This window comes from Pseudophryne corroboree, chromosome 8 (genome assembly GCF_028390025.1).
Source record: "Pseudophryne corroboree isolate aPseCor3 chromosome 8, aPseCor3.hap2, whole genome shotgun sequence".
NCBI classification, from domain to species: Eukaryota; Metazoa; Chordata; class Amphibia; order Anura; family Myobatrachidae; genus Pseudophryne; species Pseudophryne corroboree.
The window spans coordinates 236,737,465-236,753,355 of NC_086451.1; the positions used below are offsets into that span (position 1 = coordinate 236,737,465).

The 15,891-nt window shown below is 46.4% G+C and overlaps 1 protein-coding gene across 3 annotated transcripts in view; it reads right to left on the reverse strand.

Annotated features, from left to right (window-relative positions):
* Positions 1 to 15,891, reverse strand: part of TEX11 (testis expressed 11) — a 1,490,225-nt gene that overhangs the window by 741,202 nt on the left and 733,132 nt on the right. For all 3 annotated transcript variants that reach the window (XM_063937124.1, XM_063937125.1, XM_063937123.1), the window contains exon 11: positions 12,140 to 12,235. In XM_063937124.1, the coding sequence (XP_063793194.1) occupies positions 12,140 to 12,235 (96 nt within the window). The remainder of the gene's footprint in view (positions 1 to 12,139; positions 12,236 to 15,891) is intronic.

The following is a 15,891-nucleotide window of genomic DNA, read 5'->3' on the forward strand; positions in this document are numbered from 1 at the left end:
GACGAGAAAGGAGAGAGTGTTATACGAAGAGAGCATGGAGGAAGGAGAGAGTGTTATACAGAGAGAGAGAGGGGAGGAAGTAGAGAGTTATACAGAGGGAGAGAAGAGGAAGAATAGGGTGTTATAAAGAGGGAGAGAAGATGAAGGAGAGAGAGTGTTATACAGAGGCAGAGACGAGGAAGAGGGTGTTATACGGAGGGAGCACGGAGGAAGGAGAGAGTGTTATACGGAGGGAGCGCGGAGAGGGTGTTATACAGAGGAAAAGAAGAGGAAGGAGAGAGTGTTATACAGAGGTAGAGAGAAGGAAGGAGAGGGTGTTATACAGAGGGAGCGAAGAGGAAGGAGAGAGTGTTATACAGAGGGAGAGAGAAGGAAGGAGAGGGTGTTATACAGATGGAACGAGGAGGAAGGAGAGGGTGTTATACAGGGGGAGAGATAAGATAGGGGAAGTGTTATACAGGGTAAGAGACAAGGTAGGGGAGAGTTATACAGGGTGAGAGATAAGGTGGGGGAGAGTGTTATATGGCGGGAGAGATTTTATGGGGAGAGTGTTATACAGGCGGAGATATACGATAGGGGAGATTATACAGGGGGGAGATAAGATAGCGGAGCGTGTTATACAAGAAGGTGAGAGATAATGTAGGGGATAGTGTTATATAGGGTGAGAGATAAGGTAGGGGAGCGTGTTATACAGGGGGAGAAAGAAGGTAGGGGTGAGTTACACAGGTGGAGTGATAAGGTAGGGGTGAGAATTACACAGGGGGAGAGATAAGGTAGGGGGAGAGTTACACAGGGGGAGAGATAAGGTAGGGGAAGTGTTACACAGGGGGAGAGATAAGGTAGGGGAAGTGTTACACAGGGGGAGAGATAAGGTAGGGGGAGAGTTACACAGGGGGAGAGATAAGGTAGGGGAGAGTTACACAGGGGGAGAGATAAGGTAAGGGTGAGAATTACACAGGGGGGGTGTTACACAGGGGGAGAGATAAGGTGGAGGGAGGGTTACACATGGGGAGAGATAAGGTAGGGGGCAGAGTTACACAGGGGGAGAGATAAGGTAGGGGAAGTGTTATACAGGGGGAGAGATAAGGTAGGGGGGAGAGTTATACAGGGGGAGAGGGTTACACTTGGGGAGAGATAAGGTAGGGGAAGTGTTACACAGGGGGAGAGATAAGGTAGGGGGGAGAGTTATACAGGGGGAGAGGGTTACATATGGGGAGAGATAAGGTAGGGTAAGTGTTACACAGGGGGAGAGATAAGGTAGAGGGGAGAGTGTTACACAGGGGGAGAGATAAGGTAGAGGGGAGAGTATTACACAGGGGGAGAGATAAGAAAGAGTGTTATACAGAGGTAGAGATGAAGGAGAGAGCTGGAAGAGAGAGACAGACTTACACACTTCCTGTCACCTCTGCTCCTCCGGAGTGTGGGCCTTCTGTCTGTAACGTCTGCCTGAGCTTGGCTCCGCCCCCAGACAGCCGGAGAGCTCAGCTCCCAGCAGTGAGGGCTGTCTCTCTGTCTCCTCTCCTGCAGTGCTGCGCTGGGGGGCCGGCAACAGTAAGAGCGCGGGGGCAGCATCACATGCCGAACCCACGCTGACTGAGTGATGAAACAGGAAATAAACTACAGCTTCCTGCAGCAAGGGCTGCTGGGAGCTGTAGTTTATTTCCTGTTTCTTCACTCGTGCGGAGCTGCGGTGCGGTGGGCGCCTCCTGGGTCCTGGTAGATTAATTCTTATTGAGCGGCCGTGCGGGTGGTGATGCCGGATGGTGCGCCTACAGTGAATATGCGCTGTGGGCAAGGCACCATCGGCACACACCTAGTTACGGCCCTGCCTGAGAGTCCCTTGACCCAGCGTAAAACCTTTTTTATCTTTTTATTGAGGTGGGACGCCATGTAGTCCACCTGAGGCAGTTTCCATCAATTTGCAAAACTGCGTGAAGACTTCCTGATGAAGTCACCACTTTCCCGGGTGGAGGTCGTGTCCACTCCCGGAATGAACACTGCTGACAGTGCGCTTACTTGATTCTCCGCCCAGCAAAGAATTCTGGTGGCTTCTACCCTCGCCACCCTGCTCCTTGTGCCGCCCTGGCGGTTTACATGAGCCCCTGCGGTCTGACTGGATCAGAACCGGTTGGTCGCGAAGCAGGAACTCCGCTTGACTTAGGGCGTTGTATATGGCCCTTAGTTCCAGGATATTGATGTGAAGGCAAGTCTGTTGGTTTGACCACAAACCTTGGAATTTTCTTCCCTGTGTAACTGCCCCCCACCCTCGGATGCTTGCATCCGTGGTCACCAGGACCCAGTCCTGAATGCCGAATCTGCGGCCCTCGAGAAGGTGAGCACTCCGCAGCCACCACAGGAGAGACACCCTGGCCCTGGGGGATAGGGTGATTAACCGATGCATCTGAAGATGTGATCCGGACCACTTATCCAGTAAGTTCCATTGTCCTTGCATGGAACCAGCCGAAGGGGATGGCCTCGTATGATGCCATCATCCTTCCCAGGACTCGAGTGCAGTGATGCACTGACACCTGTTTTGGTTTTCAATGGATTCCTGACCAGTGTCATGATCTCCTGAGCTCTCTCTATTGGTAGATAAACCCTCTTCTGGTCTGTGTCTAGGATCATGCCTAGGCGAGGCAGATGAGCTGTAGGAACCAACTGCGACTTCGGAATATATAGAATCCAGTCGTGTTGCCGTTTCACTTCCAGAGAAGGTGATACGCTGTCCAGCAACTGCTCTCTTGATCTCGCTTTTATGAGGAGATCATCCAAGTATGTGATAATAGTGACACCTTGCTTCCGCAGGAGCACCCCCATATCCGCCATTACCTTGGTGAAATTGGTAATGACAATCCCGTACCGCAATTCTGAGGTATGCCTGATGAGGTGGATAAATGGGGACACGAAGGTATGCATTCCTTATGTCCCGATTCATTTCAGGCTTGCAATGACCGCTCTTAGCGATTCCATCTTGAACCTGAACCTTTTCAGGTATATGTTCAGGGATTTTAATACAATATGGGTCTAACCGAACCATCTGGTTTCGGGATTATAACATGGTCGAATAATAACACCCTCTTGTTGAAGGAGGGGACCCTTGACCACCACCTGTTGAAGATACAATTTACGAATTGCAGTTAACACTGGCTCCCTCTCTTGGGGGGAAGCCCGCCGGGTCCTCGGTGAGGGGGCATCTTCTCACAGTCCAGCCTGTATCCCTGCGATACAATTTCTATTGCCCAGGGATCTAACAGGGAGTGAACCCACTTGTGGCTGAACTTACGAAGGCGTGTCCCCACCGGGCCTAGCTCCGTGGATTTTTGTAGAGGCCGGGGAGGACTTCTGTTCCTGGGGACTAGCTGTGTTGTACAGATTCTTTCCTCTGCCCCCGGCTCTGACAAGAAAGGACGCACCTCAGACTTTCTTGTTTTTTTATTCGAAAAGCTGCATTTAATAATGTCGTGCTTTCCTAGGCTGTGCAGGAATATAAGGAAAAATATCAGAATTACCAGCTATAGCTGTGGAGACCAGGCCTGAGAACCTTTCTCCACACAATCCTCAGCCTTCCATATGCCTCTTAAGTCGGCATCATCTGTCCAATGTATATTCTACAGGACACGTCAAGCAGAAATCGACATAGCTTTTGTCTCTAGGACCCAGTATACTCATGTCCCTTTGGGCATGCTTTATAATTATATATCTATCACTTAAGACAGCATCTTAAAATATTTATATGCATACTAGGGTCTCAATCTCTGCTGATAAGGTACCTGTCCACGCTGCCACAGCGCTATAAACCCATGCCGACACAATCGCCGGTCTGGGTAGTATACTAGAATGTGAACACTATCTGCAGGATCCCTGAGAATAGCTAGTGCAAACAGGACACCCAAGGGGAAGATTCTCAACACATCCTGGCCCTAGTGGGGAAAGGATACAGCCTGAGAATTCTCTTGTGGGAAGCTGCCGTCTCTTGTCTGGAGATTCCCGCTCTTTTTCCTCATGAGAGGAGGGAAATTTACCTCAGCATTCTTCCCCTTAACATGTGTACTCTCGTGTCAGGGACAGATGAGTCATCAGTGATATGCAAAACATCTTTTATTCCAATAATCATATATTGAATATCTTTTAGCCCTCTTGGCTGTAACTTTGCATTATCGTAGTCGACAGTGGAGTTAAACTCCGTGTCGATACTTTGTTATTTTGGATAGTGAACATAGAGAGATTCTGAAGGACTCTGTGACATAGGGACATACCAGGGTAGATTTCCTTTCTGTTCCCTAACCTTTTGTGCAATAATTTTACCTCAGCACTTACACATATCCAAACAGGTGTCAGCGTTGTCGACGGAGACACCCTCCCACACACATATCCGCTCTATCACCTCCTTAGAGGAGCCTTTTACCTCAGACATGTTGACACACGCGTACCGACACACCACACACACAGGGGATGCTCTATTTGAAGACAGTTCCCCCACCAGGCCCTTTGGAGAGACAGAGAGAGAGTATGCCAGCACACACCACAGCGCTATATAATACAGGGATGTACACTATACTGAGTGATTTTTCCCCCTATAGCAGCTTATATACACAGTTTTGCGCCTAAATTTTTGTGCCCCCCCTCTCTTTTTTACCCTTTGTGTACCAGGATACTGCAGGGGAGAGCCTGGGGAGCTTCCTTCCAGCTGAGCTGTGAAGAGAAAATGGCGCCGGTGTGCTGAGGAAGAAGGCCCAGCCCCCTCAGCGGCGGGCTTCTGTCCTTTTATGTACTTTAATGGCGGGGGTTAATGCACATATACAGTTTATCAGACTGTATTATGTGCTTTTCGCCAAGTAAGGGCGTCCCCCCCAGCGCCCTTACTAGGCGAAAAGCACATAATACAGGGCCCAGGGCGCCCCCCCCAGCGCCCTGCACCCATCAGTGACCGGAGTGTGTGGTGTGCTAAGGGAGCAATGGCGCACAGCTGCAGTGCTGTGCGCTACCTTAATGAAGACCGGAGTCTTCAGCCGCCGATTTTCAACTTCTCTTCTTTCTTCTGGCTCTGCAATGGGGACGGCGGCGCGGCTCCGGGACCGGACGACCGAGGACTGGGCCTTTGTTCGATCCCTCTGGAGCTAATGGTGTCCAGTAGCCTTAGAAGCCCAAGCTACAGTAGCTGCAAGCAGGTAGGTTCGCTTCTCTCCCCTCAGTCCCACGTAGCAGTGAGTCTGTTGCCAGCAGATCTCACTGAAAATAAAAAACTAACAAATACTTTCTTTTCTAGAAAGCTCAGGAGAGCCCCTAGGGTGCATCCAGCTCTGGCCGGGCACAGATACTAACTGAGGTCTGGAGGAGGGGCATAGAGGGAGGAGCCAGTGCACACCAGATATAGTACCTAATCTTTCTTTTAAGAGTGCCCAGTCTCCTGCGGAGCCCGTCTATACCCCATGGTCATTACGGAGTACCCAGCATCCACTAGGACGTCAGAGAAAAGATATTAGCATGCATAAAATGGGGAATTGATGCTAGGGACGACAGTATTATACTCCCGTTATATAAATCACTTGTGAGGCCACACCTTGAATACTGTGTACAATTCTGGGCACCTTACTACAAAAAGGATATCCTGGAGCTAGAAAAGGTTCAAAGGCGGGCGACCAAACTAATTAAGGGTATGGAGACGCTGGAATACGAGGAAAGGCTGGCAAGACTAGGCATGTTTACACTGGAAAAGAGGAGATTAAGAGGGGACATGATCAACATTTACAAATATATAAGGGGACAATATACAGATCTTGCGCAGGACCTGTTTTTGGTTAGATCAACACAGAGAACTCGTGGACACTCGCTCAGGTTAGAGGAGAGGAGATTCCACACAATACGGCATAAAGGCTTTTTTACGGTAAGTACGATACGTGTTTGGAATTCCCTGCCTGAGGGAGTTGTAATGGCCAACTCAGTCAACACCTTTAAGAATGGGTTAGATAAATTCCTAATGGATAAGGATATCCAGGGTTACGGGGGCATAGTCACGCACTATGGTTATTATAAAAAAGAGGGGTTAATCGGAACGGCAGTCAGCAACTTCAGTCAAAATTTTATACAAAATAATCATGCATAGGAGACCACAAATAGGTTGAACCCGATGGACAATTGTCTTTTTTCAACCTTAGATACTATGTATGTATGTTACTATGTTACTCCCCCCTTACACCCATCTGGGACAACCCTGCTTTTCCCGCTTTCATCCTATCGATTCTTTCATCCTATCGATTCACACCCTGGTTTAGCGCTGGAGTTCATGTGGTATATGATCTTTCCCTCCAAGGCCATTGGATGTCTATAGACGATATCAAAAGTAAGTTTGCCTCTCTATCCCCCCCCTTTTTGAATACTTTCAGATCCGCCACTTCCTTCTCTCCCTACCTCGCTCTAAGAGATCTTACTTCTTTTGAATCTTTATGTATTAAAAAACCCATATGTAGAGGACTAATATCGCTGATCTATTCTATGTTGGTTGGAGTTTCCTCGGGACTGCAGACTCGCCATGAATGGGAGTGGGACCTGGGTCCCCCACCAGACGATGCCTGTTGGGAGGAGGTACGGGAGGGCATAGCTAAAAGTTCCATCTCTACTCGACTCAAGGAGACATCCTATAAACTATATTATCGGTGGTATTACACCCTGGATAAATTGTCTAGGATGTTCCCTTCTGCTACCCCGGTTTGGATGCGGTCAGCGGGGAACTCTTTTCCATATTTGGTGGACCTGTCCACATATTGTTCGCTTCTGGCATAGGGTACTCGATATACTGAACTCCCTATCTGGATTGGTGCTTGAACTGGACCCGTGGGTATTTCTATTGGCCCGTCCGTATCCAGATCTTGATCCTCTTTTGAATAAACTGTTTTCCCATATAATTGTGGCTGCTAAGTCCTTAATTGCTAAGAATTGGAAGGCCTCCGCTGCTCCTACTGTCCCTGCCCTGAATAATTATATTTGGTTTGTTGCCAATATGGAGAAGATCACTTATTATCTGCATGACTGTCCACATAAATTTGAACTCGTCTGGGGCCCCTGGTTGCTTATGATGTCTCCCCCAAATTGATGTTCAAGTCGCTCTTTTGTCCCTGTCTCCTGAGCTCCTAGCCATGCTGTACCTGGACCCTCCCTCCGGATGCCGTACTGACCTCTATAGACCTTTTTGGTTATTGAACAATGACTAGCTCATCAGTCTGTATTTATATAGGCATGCTTATGCACTATTTATTCTTATATTTGATGTACTTTCCTTCTCATGACCTGGATCAGCCCTGTTCTCTTCTTCTGTACCCGCTCTTTTATTTTTTTCTCCCCCCCCCCCCCCCCTTTCTCGCTACACCTCTCTGTTTCTTTCTCCCTTACATGTGGTCCCCCTTCGCGGGACATTTTTGTTTGTATGTTAACTGAAAAAAATTCTTGAAAAACTCCACGGAGACTGGTTTTCACCTTTAAATGTACAGCTGAATCTGTTTTGTATACTTTTTTTTGTCTCTCCTGGTACAAATAAAGAGTTTAAAAAAAATATATATGTTGTATTCCTCTTGGCAAGCCGCTACTGAACAACAAACAATGTCAGAAGCGTCTGAATTGGGCTAAAGAAAAATGAACTGGTCTGTTGCTCAGTGGTCCAAAGTCCTCTTTTCTGATGAGAGCACATTTTGCATCTCATTTGGAAACCAAGGTCCCAGATTATGGAAGAAGACTGGAGAGGCACACAAACCAAGATGCTTGAAGTCCAGTGTGAAGTTTCCACAGTCTGTGTTGATTTGGGGAGCCATGTCATCTGCTGGTGTTAGTGCACTGTGCTTTATTAAGTCCAGTATCAACGCAGCCGTCTACCAGAACATTTTAGAGCACTTCATGCTTCCTTTAGCAGACAAGCTTTATGGAGATGCTGACTTCATTTTCCAGCAGGTCTTGGCACCTGCCCACACTGCCAAAAGTACAAAAACCTGGTTCAATGACCGTGGGATTACTGTGCTGGATTGGCCAGCAAACTTGCCTGACCTGAACCCCACAGAGACTCTATGGGGCATTGACAAGAGAAAGATGAGAGACATGAGACCGAACAATGCAAAAGAGCTGAAGGCCGCTATTGAAGCATCCTGGTCTTCCATAACACCTCAGCAGTGCCACAGGCTGATAGAATCCATGCCACGCTGCATTGAGGCAGTAATTCATGCAAAAAGGACCCAAACCAAGTACTGAGTACATATGCATGATTATATTTTTCAGAGGGCCGACATTTCTGTATTTAAAATCCTTTTTTTATTGATTTTATGTAATAATCTAATTTTCTGAGATTTTGGATTTGGGGTTATATTAAACTGTAAATCACAATCATCAAAATTATAACAAATAAAGGTAGAATGATCTCACATTGCATGTAATGAGTCTATATAATATATTAGTTTCACCTTTTAAGTTGAATTACTGAAATAAATGAACTTTTGCACCTGTATTTCCTTAATTTCTTAAAAAAGATACATATACACACACACATCAAAATGTTAGTAATAGTTACTATTCAATGGACACAATTATAACAACTATAAAGATGTAGCAATAAACATAAATGGAGCTAGCCGTAAAAAGCTGTAAGCAGCTAGTGAAATACAGGTATCACTCTAAATTAAGCAAGCTATCAGTGTCTTGAGAAAGTCCTGAGAGCTGATGGGATGAAATGCGTTGACGCAATTCCCTATTGGAGATTGGTCTGCACACGAGTGACCGAGTATCGTTATCAGTGGGTTTTCCTTGCTGTAATTCACCCCACCGTCAATTGGAACAACAACACTCCCGCCTGACAGCACAGACTATCTGCACCAACTATAATGCTGGCAGTGATAGTGGATGCCACGCTCATGCTGAGCACCTACCCAGAGGGGTAGCCATTGAGTGGTTATTTACTCTACCTTCAAACCCTTACCACTTGGTCGGGTAAATACACTGCTCAAAAAAATAAAGGGAACACTTAAACAACACAATGTAACTCCAAGTCAATCATACTTCTGTGAAATCAAACTGTCCACTTAGGAAGCAACACTGATTGACAATCAATTTCACATGCTGTTGTGCAAATGGAATAGACAACAGGTGGAAATTATAGGCAATTAGCAAGACACCCCCAATAAAGGAGTTGTGATGCAGGTGGTGACCATAGACCACTTCTCAGCTCCTATGCTTTATGGCTGATGTTTTGGTCACTTTTGAAAGCTGGCGGTGCTTTTACTCTAGTGGTAGCATGAGACGGAGTCTACAACCCACACAAGTGGCTCAGGTAGTGCAGCTCATCCAGGATGGCACATCAGTGCGAGCTGTGGCAAGAAGGTTTGCTGTGTCTGTCAGCGTAGTGTCCAGAGCATGGAGGCGCTACCAGGAGACAGGCCAGTACATCAGGAGACGTGGATGAGGCCGTAGGAGGGCAACAACCCAGCAACAGGACCGCTACCTCCGCCTTTGTGCAAGGAGGAACAGGAGGAGCCATTGCCAGAGCCCTGCAAAATGACCTCCAGCAAGCCACAAATGTGCATGTGTCTACTCAAACGATCAGAAACAGACTCCATGAGGGTGGTATGAGGGCCCGACGTCCACAGGTGGGGGTTGTGCTTACAGCCCAACACCGTGCAGGACGTTTGGCATTTGTCAGAGAACACCAGGATTGGCAAATTCGCCACTGGCGTCCTGTGCTCTTCACAGATGAAAGCAGGTTATCACTGAGCACATGTGACAGACGTGACAGAGTCTGGAGACGCCAAGGAGAACGTTCTGCTGCCTGCAACATCCTCCAGCATGACCGGTTTGGCAGTGGGTCACGTAATGGTGTGGGCTGGCATTTCTTTGGGGGGCCGCACAGCCCTCCATGTGCTCGCCAGATGTAGCCTGACTGCCATTAGGTACCGAGATGAGATCCTCAGACCCCTTGTGAGACCATATGCTGGTGCGGTTGGCCCTGGGTTCCTCCTAATGCAAGACAGTGCTAGACCTCATGTGGCTGGAGTGTGTCAGCAGTTTCTGCAAGACGAAGGCATTGATGCTATGGACTGGCCCGCCCGTTCACCAGACCTGAATCCAATTGAGCATATCTGGGACATCATGTCTCGCTCCATCCACCAACGCCACGTTGCACCACAGACTGTCCAGGAGTTGGCGGATGCTTTAGTCCAGGTCTGGGAGGAGATCCCTCAGGAGACCATCCGCCACCTCATCAGGAGCATGCCCAGGCATTATTGGGAGGTCATACAGGCACGTGGAGGCCACACACACTACTGAGCCTCATTTTGACTTGTTTTAAGGACATTACATCAAAGTTGGATCAGCCTGTAGTGTGTTTTTCCACTTTAATTTTGAGTGTGACTCCAAATCCAGACCTCCATGGGTTAATAAATTTGGTTTCCATTGATTATTTTTGTGTGATTTTGTTGGCAGCACATTCAACTATGTAAAGAACAAAGTATTTAATAAGAATATTTCATTCATTCAGATCTAGGATGTGTTATTTTAGTGTTCCCTTTATTTTTTTGAGCAGTATATATTATTGGGACGCCACAGTGTCAGGCGGGTTGGAAATATCCCCTTCAAACTGAATAAGTATTTCATTACGGGACTGCACCATTGCTATCGGTAACCCTGCAACTATTAACTGCATTGGCAGTCTAGCTCAAGTGTTACTAGTGCCTTATGAACAGCTGGAGTTTATATCAGTTATACTTACCATACTGGGGCATTGCAGTGTCGCTATCTGATAATTCTGTGACTTTTAAATATACTTATAGCTTGCTTAATATAAAGTGATACTCGGTCACTCGTGTGCAGACCAACCTCCAATAGGGGATTACGTCATTTCATCCTATCAGCTCTCGGGACTTTCTCAAGACACTGATAGCTTGCTTAATTTAGAGCAGTGGTTCTCAAACTCGGTCCTCAGGACCCCACACAGTGCATGTTTTGCAGGTAACCCAGCAAGTGCACAGGTGCATTAATTACTCACTGAAACATTTTAAAAGGTCCACAGGTGAAGCTAATTATTTCACTTGTGATTCTGTGAGGAGACCTGCAAAACATGCACTGTGTGGGGTCCTGAGGACCGAGTTTGAGAACCTGTGATTTAGAGTGATACCTGTATTTCACTAGCTGCTTACAGCTTTTTACAGCTAGCTCCATTTATGTATATTGCTACATTTTTATAGTTGTTATAATTGTGTTAATTGAATAATAACTATTACTGAAAACATTTTGATGTGTGTATATGTATATTTTTTAGAAACTAAGTAAATATTTTTTATCTTTAAGCAAGTCTCTTGTGTGTACTAATTGAGTGAATGCAAACACAGACATATATTATCTATTTTATATGTTTGTTTGTATATATATATATATATATATATATATATATCTTTCCTGTCAGTTTATCAAGCGCAATAATTACTTTTGTGGTTTTGTTATGGTTAAGGCCGTTGCAAAGCCTAAATTATGTGCAGCTGGTAATTATCTGATTGGATCTTATTATTTTATTTATTTATTGCGCCAGGAGTGCCCCGTACACTCAGGAAGATTTGTCCCGGAGATATGTGCTGAGCAATCTAGCACAGATTGCTCAGCACATATTTCTCAAGCTCAGCACACAGTGCTATGTGTGCTGAGCTAGGGAGGAAAAAAATCCAAAAAGCTCACTCCACCCAGCGAAGTGAGCGATCTCACTAGATTGGGCATGCATGCATGCCCAATCTAGAGTCGGCGATAGCTACGGCCGCTGGCATCTCTACACACGGAGCGATATTTTCTTAATTTCTAAGCAATCTAGTCAGATTGCTTTGAAATTAAGTAAATATTGCTCCGTGTGTACCCCCCTTTAGTGGTTTTTCCACTTCAATTTTCTATTACTATTAATTTAAATAAAGCCAGCCTGCCTCTCAAACCAATGGAAAGGGCATTTTTTTTTACCAAAGATTTTATTTATATACTTAAAATATGCTTTATATTTTATCAGTATAATGATAACAGTAATTTTGAGTAATTAAGGCCTGCCAATATAATTATTGCAAATAAACATATTAAAGAGGCTAACCATTAAATTTATAAAATTCAAAATATGGAGTAAATCAAGACACAGTACCTCATTAGCTAACCTGATGGCACTAAGTGCCTTGTCTTGATGCAATCTGTAGTCCCACTCCAGGTAGACTGTGGCAAGCAGTCTGAGCACTTTGGCCTACAGAAACAATGACAGTAACAAATCAATATCTGGATGGAAGATAGACAGTAAATAGATATACAGTAAATTGATAGACAACAGATGGTCAATAGTCAACACCCAAAAGATCGACTGTTAAATGGTCAACACAAAAAAAGCGAGACACCTTTTATTTCATGCTTTTCACATTTGTTTTTAGGCAGGATTAGGGTTAGGGGAAGAGTTAGGGTTAAGCTGTGGAAGGGGATGGCTAGGGATAGGCACTAGGGGGACGGTTTAATTTAGGGTTAGATTAGGGCTAAAATGTGTCGATTATTTGCATGTCAACTTTTTGACCTAAATCCATGTTGACCATTTAACTCATGACCTTTAGAACCTGTCGAATTATTGACTGTTAAACATCTGGTGTCGACCTATTGATTGTCTATGTAAACACTGTTCGTCTTTTAATCCACACTTTAAAAAAATAAGATTTTACTTACCGATAAATCTATTTCTCATAGTCCGTAGTGGATGCTGGGGACTCCGTCAGGACCATGGGGAATAGCGGCTCCGCAGGAGACAGGGCACAAAAGCAAGCTTTTAGGATCACATGGTGTGTACTGGCTCCTCCCCCTATGACCCTCCTCCAAGCCTCAGTTAGGTACTGTGCCCGGACGAGCGTACACAATAAGGAAGGATCTTGAATCCCGGGTAAGACTCATACCAGCCACACCAATCACACCGTACAACTTGTGATTTGAACCCAGTTAACAGTATGATAACAATGAAGTAGCCTCTAAAAAAGATGGCTCACAACAATAATAACCCGATTTTTTTGTAACAATAACTATGTACAAGTAATGCAGACAATCCGCACTTGGGATGGGCGCCCAGCATCCACTACGGACTATGAGAAATAGATTTATCGGTAAGTAAAATCTTATTTTCTCTAACGTCCTAGTGGATGCTGGGGACTCCGTCAGGACCATGGGGATTATACCAAAGCTCCCAAACGGGCGGGAGAGTGCGGATGACTCTGCAGCACCGAATGAGAGAACTCCAGGTCCTCCTCAGCCAGGGTATCAAATTTGTAGAATTTAGCAAACGTGTTTGCCCCTGACCAAGTAGCTGCTCGGCAAAGTTGTAAAGCCGAGACCCCTCGGGCAGCCGCCCAAGATGAGCCCACCTTCCTTGTGGAATGGGCATTTACAGATTTTGGCTGTGGCAGGCCTGCCACAGAATGTGCAAGCTGAATTGTACTACAAATCCAACGAGCAATAGTCTGCTTAGAAGCAGGAGCACCCAGCTTTTTGGGTGCCTACAATATAAACAGCAAGTCAGACTTTCTGACTCCAGCCGTCCTGGAATTATATATATATATATATTTTCAGGGCCCTGACAACGTCTAGCAACTTGGAGTCCTCCAAGTCCCTAGTAGCCGCAGGCACCACAATAGGTTGTTTCAGGTGAAACGCTGACACCACCTCAGGAAGAAACTGGGGACGAGTCCGCAGTTCTGCCCTGTCCGAATGGAAAATCAAATATGGGCTTTTGTAAGACAAAGCCGCCAATTTTGACAATCGCCTGGCCGAGGCCAGGGCCAACAGCATGGTCACTTTCCATGTGAGATATTTCAAATCCACAGATTTGAGTGGTTCAAACCAATATGATTTGAGGAATCCCAACACTACGTTGAGATCCCACGGTGCCACTGGAGGCACACAAGGGCTGTATATGCAATACTCCCTTGACAAACGTCTGGACTTCAGGAACTGAAGCCAATTCTTTCTGGAAGAAAATCTATAGGGCCGAAACTTGAACCTTAATGGACCCCAATTTGAGGCTCATAGACACTCCTGTTTGCAGGAAGTGCAGAAATCGACCTAGTTGAAATTTTTTCGTGGGGCCTTCCTGGCCTCACCCACGCAACATATTTTTACCACATGTGGTGATAACGTTGTGCGGTCACCTCCTTCCTGGCTTTGACCAGGGTAGGTATGACCTCTTCCGGAATGCCTTTTCCCTTAGGATCCGGCGTTCAAACCGCCATGCCGTCAAACGCAGTCGCGGTAAGTCTTGGAACAGACAAGGTCCCTGCTGGAGCAGGTCCTTTCTTAAAGGCCGATGCCACGGTTCCTCTTGGAACAGACATGGTACTTGCTGAAAGCAAATCCCTTCTTAGCTCCCGAGGCCATTAGTCCTCTGTGAGCATCTCTTGAAGTTCCGGTTACCAAGTCCCTCTTGGCCAATCCGGAGCCATGAGTATAGTTCTTACTCCTCTATGTCTTATAATTCTCAATACCTTGGTTATGAGAAGCAGAGAAGGGAACACATACACCGACTGTTACACCCACGGTGTTACCAGGACGTCCACAGCTATCGCCTGAAGGTCTCGTGACCTGGCGCAATACCTGTCCCATTTTTTTGTTCGGGCGGGACGCCATCATGTCCACCTTTGGTCTTTCCCAACGGTTCACAATCATGCGGAAAACTTCCCGATGAAGTTCCCACTCTCCCGGGTGGAGGTCGTGCCTGCTGAGGAAGTCTGCTTCCCAGTCCTCCACTCCCGGAATGAACACTGCTGACAGTGCTATCACATGATTTTCCGCCTAGCGAAAAATCCTTGCAGTTTTGCCACTGCCCTCCTGCTTCTTGTGCCGCCCTTTCTGTTTACGTGGGCGACTGCCGTGATGTTATCCCACTGGATCAATACCGGCTGACCTTGAAGCAGAGGTCTTGCTAAGCTTAGAGCATTATAAATTTGCTCTTAGCTCCAGTATATTTATGTGGAGAGAATTCTCCAGACTTGATCACACTCCTTGTGTGACTGCTCCCCAGCCTCTCAGGCTGGCCTCCGTGGTCACGAGCATCCAATCCTGAATGCCGAATCTGCGGCCCTCTAGAAGATGAGCACTCTGTAATCACCACAGGAGAGACACCCTTGTCCTTGGATATAGGGTTATCCGCTGATGCATCTGAAGATGCGATCCGGACCATTTGTCCAGCAGATCCCACTGAAGAGTTCTTGCGTGAAATCTGCCGAATGGAAGCGCTTCGTAATAAGCCACCATTTTTACCAGGACTCTTGTGCAATGATGCACTGACACTTTTCCTGGTTTTAGGAGGATCCCGATTAGCTCGGATAACTCCCTGGCTTTCTCCTCTGGGAGAAACACCTTTTTCTGGACTGTGTCCAGAATCATCCCTAGGACCAGCAGACGTGTCGTCGGAACAACTGCGGTTTTGGAATATTTAGAATCCACCCGTGCTGTCGTAGAACTACTTGAGATAGTGCTACTCCGACCTCCAACTGTTCTCTGGACCTTGTTCTTATCAGGAGGTCGTCCATTTTCTTTGAAGACGAATCCTCCTTTCGGTCATTACCTTGGTAAGGACCCGGGGTGCCTTGGACAATCCAACGGCATCGTCTTGAAACTGATAGTGACAGTTCTGTACCACGAACCTGAGGTACCCTTGGTGAGAAAAGGCAAATTTTGGGACATGGAGGTAAGCATCCCTGATGTCCCGGGACACCATATAGTCCCCTTGTTCTTTGCTATCACTGCTCTGAGTGACTCCATCTGGATTTGAACCCTTGTAAGTGTTCAAATTTTTCAGATTTAGAATAGGTCTCACCTAGCCTTCAGTACCACCATATAGTGTGGAGTAATACCCCTTTCCTTGTTGTCGGA